This window comes from Microtus ochrogaster, linkage group LG1 (genome assembly GCF_000317375.1).
Source record: "Microtus ochrogaster isolate Prairie Vole_2 linkage group LG1, MicOch1.0, whole genome shotgun sequence".
Classification (NCBI taxonomy): Eukaryota; Metazoa; Chordata; class Mammalia; order Rodentia; family Cricetidae; genus Microtus; species Microtus ochrogaster.
This window is the reverse complement of record NC_022027.1, coordinates 41,061,002-41,071,436: the sequence shown is the minus strand read 5'-3', so window position 1 is coordinate 41,071,436 and position 10,435 is coordinate 41,061,002. Positions and strand designations below refer to the sequence as shown.

The following is a 10,435-nucleotide window of genomic DNA, read 5'->3' as shown; positions in this document are numbered from 1 at the left end:
GCTATAGGAACAAAGGAACTCCCGCCCGCTTGGGTGCCCTGAGGATTCCGACCCAGTGCCCAGACAGGCTGGGCTGTGTGATGCTATGAGTCAAAAGGGGACAGTGAGGCCGAAGTGGGGAGGGTTCTGGATGAATGGTGGGTGAGGTAGGAAGAAAGATGCAGTATGCAGGGAGTAGAGGCTCTGCAGAGAGCCCAGTAAGGATAGGGGGATGAGGAACTTCTGAGTTCCCTGTCCCGGGCTGCCGCCATGGGGTCAGACACTCACCCCAATGTTGGCTCCCCTGGCACCGAAAGATCAGGTCTCCTTGCTGGATGCTTAGCTCTTAAACCTTTTGTCCCATTTTTTAAAAGCTCAAAATAGAATTGTTAACGACTGGGTCCAGTTCTTCATGAGTATCACTCTAATCTATGGAACAATGTTCTATGGGCACTATTATCACACCGTTATCTCTTGACCTGTGTGGTTTTGTAACTTTGGAAGTTAATATTTGATTTATTTTATATCTAAATTGTTACTCAACTGAGTAAATGCTCACTCTCCACTGAGCAGTCTGGGAAAGCACACCATGGCATCTGAGAAGTGGACTGTGGCAGTGTTTCTGCTTCAGCTGTTCTGTGTCAGCTATGGCTTCTGCGGCAAGGTTCTTGTGTGGCCCTGTGATTTGAGTCACTGGCTGAACCTACAGACTATTCTTGAGGAGCTTGTGCAGAGAGGGCATGAGGTGACAGTCCTGAAATTTCCCAGTGTCTTCATGGATCAGCACAAACACTCTTCTCTGCACTTTGAGAACATCCCTGTGTCGCAAGAGAACGACATTGCCAAGAATTATTTAAACGAGCTAGTAAATGTAGCTGTGAATGTCATTCCAAATTTGTCACTTTGGCAAGCTGCAAAAACATTGCAAGATTTTTTTATTCAACTGACTGCAGTTTTTGAAGGTCTCTGTAGGAGTGCAGTGTACAACCAGACATTCATGGACAAGCTCCGGGATGCAAAATACGACGTAATGGTTATAGACCCCGTCATTCCCTGTGGAGAGTTGGTGGCCGAGGTGCTGCGGGTCCCTTTTGTGAACACCCTGAGGTTCAGCATGGGATCTACCATAGAGAAATACTGTGGCCACCTTCCAATTCCGCTCTCCTATGTACCCGTTGTCATGAGTGAACTATCAGACCATATGACCTTCCCAGAAAGGGTGAAAAATATGATGCTGTCACTGTTTTTTGAATTTGGGCTCCAGCAATATGACTTTGCATTCTGGGATAAGTTTTACAGTGAAACATTAGGTAAGAGACTGCTTTTCATGCTAAGCTAGTTGTTAGTATTTTAAACTTTAGAAATGTTTAAATACAATGAAAGGAATGCATTTAATAAACTTTGTGTCCATGTAAAATGTCACAAGTGAAAGACTAAATAGTTTATTTGTAACTAATTGAGAAAATAGAATGAAATCATTTTCCTATTATTACCGTTTGTTTTTAATTGTTAAACTCTTTGATAGGACCTTGAAATGTAACAGATCATTATCAATTTAAAAAATGATGTACAAATAAATATCAATAGAATAGAACATGATTTTATTTTCATCTTTTCAAGGATGGTATGGCTCTAATTGGGAAACAATATATTGTTCCTGAAGTAAGAAATATTTATGGCAGTAATAAGATGAAATATAAACAATTATGTCAGGATGAGACTAATTCAATGTCTATTACATACCTCTACATTTCATTCCACAAATATTTTCAATTACAAATTATTTATCTAAAAATCTATATCACTCCATCAATTGAGGTGCCTAATATCTTAATACCTCTTCAAATAAAGGAAATCATGAAGGCCGTGACTAAAGCATCCTTGGCAATCTAGCACAACCAAATTTAAAATATTATCATATTTTGTATACCAGCATGTCTTTCTGTTTGGTATTTAGTTTGTCATTTAGATTCTAGTTAAGAAAAAAAAAAACTAAATGGAAAGATAGACTCAGTCTCAGAGTGAACATCATGTTGCAAGACAAAATTAGTCGTTCATTAGAAAACAGAATGAAATAAAAAATAAAGTATAAGCCCTTGGTGAGGTGAAAACTTTTATTGTGCTTTAGTCTCTGAAGAAATCAAGTCTTTTAGGGATTGATATTGTTTCCAGGTTTCTGTATTGCACTGCCCGAGGTATATTCCAGCACTATTTTTACCATGAAAATACATTAGGAAGCTGTCCCCAATGACTATGACAAATTTTCACCCTTTTAAAAAGGGTTATATTTCTCAAAACTCTGTACAATCAAAGTTCACTATCAAGCACTGACTCGCCTTGAATTTAATTCCAAATTTTACTTTAGTTTAATTCCAAATATTACTTTTCAATGTTTGTATGAGGCAGATGCTCCACACTGGTCATGTAGGGGTCAGAGGACAGCTCTGAGTCAGGAGAGTAAACAGTGATGACAAAGCAAGAACCTTTATCTTGCATCCATCTCAGCAGGTGCAGCGCTGGTTTGGCTCAGACCTATTCCCTCCTTTTGCAGACAGCTTCTTTCCCTTGTATTACTTAACCACCTCTCTGAAAATATGTCTATAGTTCTCTTTTTAGAGAGATGGAAGCCATGTTCAATTACCGTCCCAGATCTCAATCTATGTCTTAAGTAAAAAATGACCAATGTCTTGACCTCAACTTTGGCTGAGAGAGAATTGGAATACAGGAGACCAAGATAAACTACTGTGCACCTTTGCCACAGGAACTGTGAATGAAGCCTATCTTCTACTCAGCAGGGGCTCACTGGAGGGGCAGGCATCTTAGTGTATGACAGCAAAAGTTTGCCACTATCCTCACTGTAATTAGAATTTATGAGAGGGTATTCATTTTATTTAATCTTTGCAGTAGGTAGGACAATTAATTGGTTTTTCTCCTTTGGCAGCTTACATAGCACCTTCAATACTGTGAAAGCAAGCCCCCAGAGAGGAGGATTCCAGGGTAGTTCTAGCTGGAATCCTCTACATTGTATTTCAGACTTGTACAGTCTCTTCATTAATAGGATCTTTGAGATTTTAGGAGTCACTAATAGCAAAACCTTATATTTTGTCAGGTATCTCCTAACACAACAATTTGAAGGAAGTTTTCCCATTTCAGGAATTGAGATTTTTGTTAGTTAGTTTATTATTCTTGTGGGCCTAGGAGTTATTATCACTCTGTGTGCTTTGTGGCATAATTACATATGTATGTGTGAATAAACACACTTTTGTGCATTTTTTGAGTAAGCTTATGAAATAATGTTTCTCTATTGCTACCACCATTTGTAGTCAGTTGTTTTCTTGATCTTAGTCATTGTAATTGGGGTAGGATGAAAAAAATAGTTTTAATTTTCATTTCTCTAATTGTTAAGGATATTAAGCACTTTTAGAGTTATCCCTTACTTAGTTTGTGTTTTTCTTGAAAAGTCTCTTTCTAGACCCAGCACTAAGTTTTAATTGCTTTGTTTGTTTTTCTGATACTTTACATTTGAGTTCTTTGTATATTCTAGATATTAACACTGCATCTGATGTATCAGGTGTGGACAGTTTTATTATAGTTGATCATCATGATGAAAAGGTTTCCTAGGCTGGTCTACAATTCAGAGAATGTAGTCCAGAAACCTGGATAGTGAAGTCAGACTCAAAAATAAGTTCTTGAGAGGGTTAAAAAATAAGGTTTTTTTTCCCTTTCTTGTCACTCAAATTCTTCCCATTCTTTTCAGTTTATGAGGTCCCCTTTGTGAATTGCAGTGCTTACTTTTCTGCACTGATTTTTATAAGATTCTTCTAGGGTTGTTTTTTTTTTTTTCAAACAACTTCAGGTTTTCTTGTCTTCACTTTTTGAGGTCTTTGGTGCATTTGAAGCTGCTGTCATGCAAAGTGATAGATACTGGTTACTATCATTCTTCTCCATATAGCATCCATTTTCCTCAACACCATTTGTTGAAGATGCTGTGTCTTTTGACATCTTTGTCAAATAGGAAGATGGTTGTAGTTATGTACACTCTCGTTTGTGCCTTCTACTCAGACTCATACTTTGAATTTGCCTTTGACTAAAGGTAGAAGCCATGGTGGGATAGTGCTTATGTCTTGCTACCAATGGCTTCACTCAGCCCACTTTTTTATACCATCCAAAATTTCCTTTCTAGTGGTGTCATTGCCTTCACAATGAGCTGGACCCTCCAACAATAATCGTTACTCTACTAAAGTTTTTCTACAGGCCAATTGACCAACAGAGATTTCTCAGGTGAATGTAGATGTGTGTCAAGTTAACCACAGGCAGACCACACAGCTGACCCCTTGTCAAGATGACAGAAAAACATATCACTATTCATCTATAACATTTCCTTTCACAGTTATCCCCTATATGTGATATTAATATTAAAACACATATGAAGCATAATATAGCTTTAAAAGTTCCACAATCTTTAAAAGTTTCAACACGTGGAAATCTAAAGTCCTTTTAAAAACATACAGTCTCTTTAAATGTCCAAAGCCTCTTACTATGGACCTTTGTAAAATCAAAAATAAATTACAAACTTTCTAACTCCAAGAGGGAAGAATCAAGACACAGTCAAATCAAATCAAAGCAATCAAAATTCAACAGTGAGAAGACTCAGTGGTTGTCCTCCCAGAACCACTCATGAACTTCTGGAAAGCAAGTAGCTTGTGCAGTTCTGCTTCTTCAAGTCTGCCTCTGTAGTATGGGCAGCTTGTTGTACAGGTTCAGGTCAGTTCCATTCCACAGCTGTAGCCATTTTAAGGTACTTGTATCTCTCTGACCCTACTGTAACTAAGCTTATACCTTCACCAGTAGCCACTTCTTGCCTCTCTTCAGGGATTTCAGTCCTGCCACAAAGTGACAAGCCCCTGTGGTTCTCTGCCTAAGGCATCTCTTCGTGCCTTCAAAACTAGTACCACCTGGGTGATTCTTACACATTACCAAGTCCAGCTGTCAACACAACATGCATTCTGGGTCACCGCTGGACTGTATTGCTTCTTTATGTTGTCCCTGAAGAAATTTGCACATCTCTATTAGGAAAAAGAGGAAAAATGATATGCAATTAAATTCCACTTTGATAATGTGGGATGATAAATTTCCATGTTCTGTTGTTTCGCTGGGTACAGGAAATGTTTCCACTACGTTGAAGTTTTTCTAGGAAAGTCTCTCTTTTTGGTAAGAGGACAATGTTTGTAACCACAGTAGGCAAAATGTCTTAGCATAGCTCAGCACTAAACTGAAATAGGTCCATAAATTAGGAGGAGATTGAGTTTATTATATGATTTGCTTTATCCCAAATTTGAAGTCATAAGTTATTCTATCAAATTTATATAATTCTCCTATCAGATCAGGATATCTGCCACTTTTATGTGTCTAAGAAAGTAAGAACAAAACCTACATATATCAGTTGTGGACAGTTTTATCGTAATTAATCACCATCATAAAAAGGTTTCCTAGGATGGTCTATCGTTTAGGCAGTGTAATACAGAAACCTAGATATTTAAATCAAACTCAAAATGTGTTTTGGGTAGGTTAAAAAAGTAAGGTTATTTTTCCCTGAATATTAGCCTTCATTCTACTTTTTCATTGCTTCTCTTCTTGCCCACTGATCAACCTGGATCAGTAGGTATCTCTTCATTGACAGGATCTTAAATGGGAAGTGGCTAGGAGCTGAGACAATAAAGGAGAAGATGGGAATGCTGTGGTAGGAGGGTCTTGCATAAGCTGTCTTATTCCAAGCTATCTTATTAAAAAGTGCAGCATGGGATGTTAATCAAACAATGTTGCACAAGGGGAGGACAGACCATTACAGAGCAAGCACACACACACACACATGCATGCGAGCGGACACACACACACACACACACACACACACACACACACACACACCAGACTTGAAACTGCTTATGATAGCCACATAATGATGGAAAGTGTTTGTTTCTCTGGATACAAGGCCACAGCTCGCCCAAAGACCTGGACTTGCGCCATTACTGGCTCTGATAGGCATATTCCTGGATTTGAGAAAGAGGTGTATTCCTTCTCCTTTGATCAGAACCAAAGGAAAGCCTTGGATCAACCAAGCCCTTAATAATATATCATTGACTAGATTATGAAATTATAATTACTACCTTACTACTTCCATATCCTAGCTTCTTTTTCCCCCCACAATCCCTCCTCCCTTCCTTTAAACGTATAATCATGATAAGCATATTAGAGTACTGAAATTTTCACCGTAATAACTTATGTAGAAATGTGGTACATTTGTAAACTATATTTTTATGTGTTTTAGTGTTTGCATGCATGTATGTCTGCATGCCACATGTGTGTCTGATGCCTGCAGATGGCAACAAATTATAGCCTACAGCTATAGTTACAGATGCTTATGAGCTTCCGGGTGAGTGCTGAAAACATAACCCAGGTTCTCTGCCAGAGTAGCAAGAGCTGTTGCCCACTGAGTCAAGCCTCCAGCCTCTCTACAGTGCACTTTTCCCTCAGCAAATATGACTGCTAATGTTGTCCACTCAATTTTTCTGCATGTTTTAAAGGAAGACCCACAACATTCTGTGAGACCATTGGGAAAGCTGAGATTTGGCTAATTCGGACATATTGGGACTTTGAATTTCCTCGTCCATATTTACCAAATTTTGAGTTTGTTGGAGGACTGCACTGCAAACCTGCCAAGCCTTTACCTAAGGTATGCCTGTGATGGGCAATATTAGGAATTCTGTGATATAATAGCTCATTTTCCTACAAGGTTAATAACTTTAGTAACAGAGATATTACTATTAGTAGCTTCACTACACCAGGGGAATTTATGTTCCTCATCATGGATAATTTTTGGTGAAACTTGTTGGATCTTTCCAACATTACTAAATAATTTAGGATTAAGAACAAAAGTGGAATGATGTATTAAAAGTATCCACGTGTCTGCATTATGAATATCGCAGTAAATAGTGGAAAGAACCATGAAGATCACCAAGGTGAATTCCTCATTTGCCTGGCAGAGCTGTGAACCAGAACCTGTGCCCAACTGCTTGAAAGAGAAAGATGCCTTCTTGAGAGATCTGAGCAAATATATTAGAATTTAATGAGTCAGAGAAAACATGTATTAAGGCCTTCAGAATCAAGGCATCTCAGACATGATAATTAATTAATTAATCTTAGGTAATAATTGATGTGCTGACCTTTACTGCTAGGGTGATAATCGGCAGAAAAAAAAATACAGAGTTGACAGTGATGAGTTTGCCTTTCAATTACATATGATAAAGAACTGAAGATTTATTATTTCACTGAAGAGAACTTTTGAGAATTCTAAAAAATAGCCAGTTTTTTTGAGAGTCATCAGCATCTAATAAAAGTAATAAAATGGGTAGACTCAAGAGATATATAGGGCCTCTATGAGTATGAAGTGAGGAGTTTTTGAAGTAAAAAAGAAAATTGCATATATCTTTGAAAAGTGAATGCCAGGAATATTGAAACAAAAATCACTGAGAATAAAAGGAGATAACAGGTAAACAAAGTAGGAAAACTGTACAGAATCAAGAGATAAATATAAATTTATTTGATTCGTAAGTCCTCAGGCACAGAATTTCCAGAAGATTGCAGATTAAGTGTTTTTCTTTTCTGGGAAGTTCTGTATTCCTGTATAGGCTGTGGAGGGTGTATTTAAATGTAACTTTTATTTTAGTTTTATGAATATATTTTTTATATTATAGCTGTCACCAAGCTTAACTAAATATTGCTGTGTAAAATTTAATGAATCAGTATCAAAATGATACAGAGATTGTTTGCATGGTAAACTCCATGACACACTATTAGATTTAATTAACTAAAGTCCCTCCATATGCAAAACTCTATAAAACTGTTTAGACATATTTCATAGGAGTAAAGACGAACCTTCATTCCAAATGAAAGCTGTCTAACAAAATAGATGCTGACCAAGTAAACGTCAATCACGGCTTTCATATTTTTTGAATGAGAAAAAAATGAGGTTTCCTCAAGTAAAAGTTCAACATCATTTGGGTAGTGTGTGTATGTGTGTGTGTGTGTGTGTGTGTCTGTCTGTCTGTCTGTCTGTCTGTCTGTCAATGTGTGTTTCTATGTAAGTGCCCATATATGAGTATGTGTGCGTGTGTGTCTGTCTGTCAATGGGGTATTTCTATGTGTGCCTGTATTTATGTGTGATAATACATTTGAAAATATGTTAAAACAATCAAATAGTCTACCTGTCAATCTCAGCACTTGAGGGTTTCAGGCAGGGAATCTTGAGTTTGAGGCCAGACTGAGATGTGTAACAAGACTGTCTCTAAAACAAAAACTAACAAAGTTATATGAAGTTCTTAAAAATCTTAATATGAGCTGAAAGTAGCAGTTTTCTTCCATCCATTAATTGTAGATTTTTGACCACAAAGGACACAGGACATATTTCTAGACAGTGGCATTCACATCTTATTATGTGAAGAACTCAGTTCCATTCTTGCAGTGCAAATCTTTTAAAATGTGAATGTTCAGGGAAGTTTATTTATAAATTATTTTTTTTACTTTGACTATAAGCCTCCAATTACTGTAATTATTTTCAGGTGGGAGATAATCCATCAGGAAGACAATCAGCATTGTCCACAAATGCCATTGTGATTATAGCAGTAAATTAACCACTGTGTTCTTCTTAAGTATGTAATTATCAAATCCCACCACTAACAGATTTCTTTTTGGTTTTGTGAAGTAGGGAAGACAATATATAAATAAAATAGCCTTGATTGTTTGTGTAACAATCAAGAGAGAAGGTGGATCAATCTAAAATATTGTTTATATAACAGACATAATAACATTAAAATCATAGCCTTACTTCCATGGAATAATTCCCCATTTTGCAAACAGCTCAGTTGCATGAGGAGTGTTAAATTTTGAAAGCAACAATTTTATTTACTTGGAGAAAAGCTGCCAGGAGCTGTTGTTTCTTTCTATATCGATTTAGTACCACGGTTTTACCGAATATATTTTATGTATGTTTCAGAGAGATGTCTCCTCTTTAAATGAGTAGGTAGTTCTACAAGGTGTAAGACAGAAATAATCTAAGAAATTAGATCTTTTCAGTTTTACTAATTTCTTTCCTTTTTTCCCTTATGGTCATGTCTTTTTTTTTTTTTTTTTTGAGACATGTCTTACTATGTTTTCCTGGCTGGCCTGAAACTCACTATGTAAACCAGACTTTCCTTGATTAAACACACAGAGATCAGCCTTCCTCTGCCTTAAGGCATGTGCCCCTGTGGGGTGGGGCGGGCTGGTGTGTGTTTTTAATAGACAGAATGTTATTTTTACAGGAAATGGAAGAATTTGTCCAGAGCTCAGGGGAACACGGTGTGGTGGTGTTTTCTCTGGGGTCAATGGTCAAAAACCTGACAGAAGACAAAGCCAATCTCATTGCCTCAGCTCTTGCCCAGATTCCTCAGAAGGTTGGTACATCCTCTTGATCCTGGGAAACCGTGAAGCTTAGGGCTGCCTAGAGAGCAAAGAAGACAGAGTTCTTTGAAGGTAGAAACTGCAACTTATTACTTAGGGATCACAGCTGAGACCAGCATGCAGTAAATATTGATTGAACATGTAAGTGGTATTCATAGTTACATTTGATCATTTGCCTACTGACTCTTAGCATGACTATGGGAAAACATGCTTTTGTAGTCTTTGATCTTTTTACTTTTAGTGCTTTCTCATAGATTATGGTCCCATCACAGTTTCCCCTCCCTCCACTGTCTCCACTCCTACCTCCCTTCTTCCCCAAGATCCATTATTCCTCCATTACCCTTCAAAATAAGAGGAGGCTTCCCAGCGATAACAGCTGAACATAGCAAAATAAGTTATAATAAGACTAGGCACAAACCCTTAAAGAGGAAGATCCCAGACCACGTGAAACTCCATGACCTGCCCTGAGTCCTAGCAAAAATTCCAGTTCATGATTTAGCAAAGTGGCACACAAGATGTAAAATGCTACATACAGAGCAGAGACCAGGCTTAAAAAGGATTTTTATTAGGACTTTACCAAAGTGTACTTCACATACAAGTAGAAACCTCAAGTCATGAATTCTTCCAAAGTGGAGGAGTCTATACTTTCAAGTATAGACTTGCAATAGTCAAAGAATATTAATTTTCCAATTTATACTTAATGGATTTAAACAGTTGAATCCTATATTTGTATTCTCTATGTAGCTTTATATTTATGTGAAGAGAAAGTATATAAAGATGTATGAAACATGCATTCTAACTATGTTTCTGAAAACTTGTGTGTTAAGGTCTACAGTATCCTTTAATTTTCTACTTTTTAGTTATATGAAATTTTCTTTCTCTCTGCAGAAAATATTATGTAACAAAATGTTAAATTTTAACCAAATAACTTAATCTAGTCTAGAAACACAGAGAAACACAC

General features: G+C 37.2%; 1 protein-coding gene across 1 annotated transcript in view; it reads left to right on the top strand.

The window, feature by feature from the left end:
• The first annotated feature begins 568 nt into the window (after positions 1-568).
• LOC101990544 (UDP-glucuronosyltransferase 2A3) overlaps positions 569-10,435 on the top strand; it is a 13,194-nt gene continuing 3,327 nt past the window's right edge. The window contains exons 1-3 of the mRNA XM_005359440.1: positions 569-1,289; positions 6,561-6,709; positions 9,336-9,467. Coding sequence (XP_005359497.1) covers positions 569-1,289; positions 6,561-6,709; positions 9,336-9,467 — 1,002 coding nt within the window. The remainder of the gene's footprint in view (positions 1,290-6,560; positions 6,710-9,335; positions 9,468-10,435) is intronic.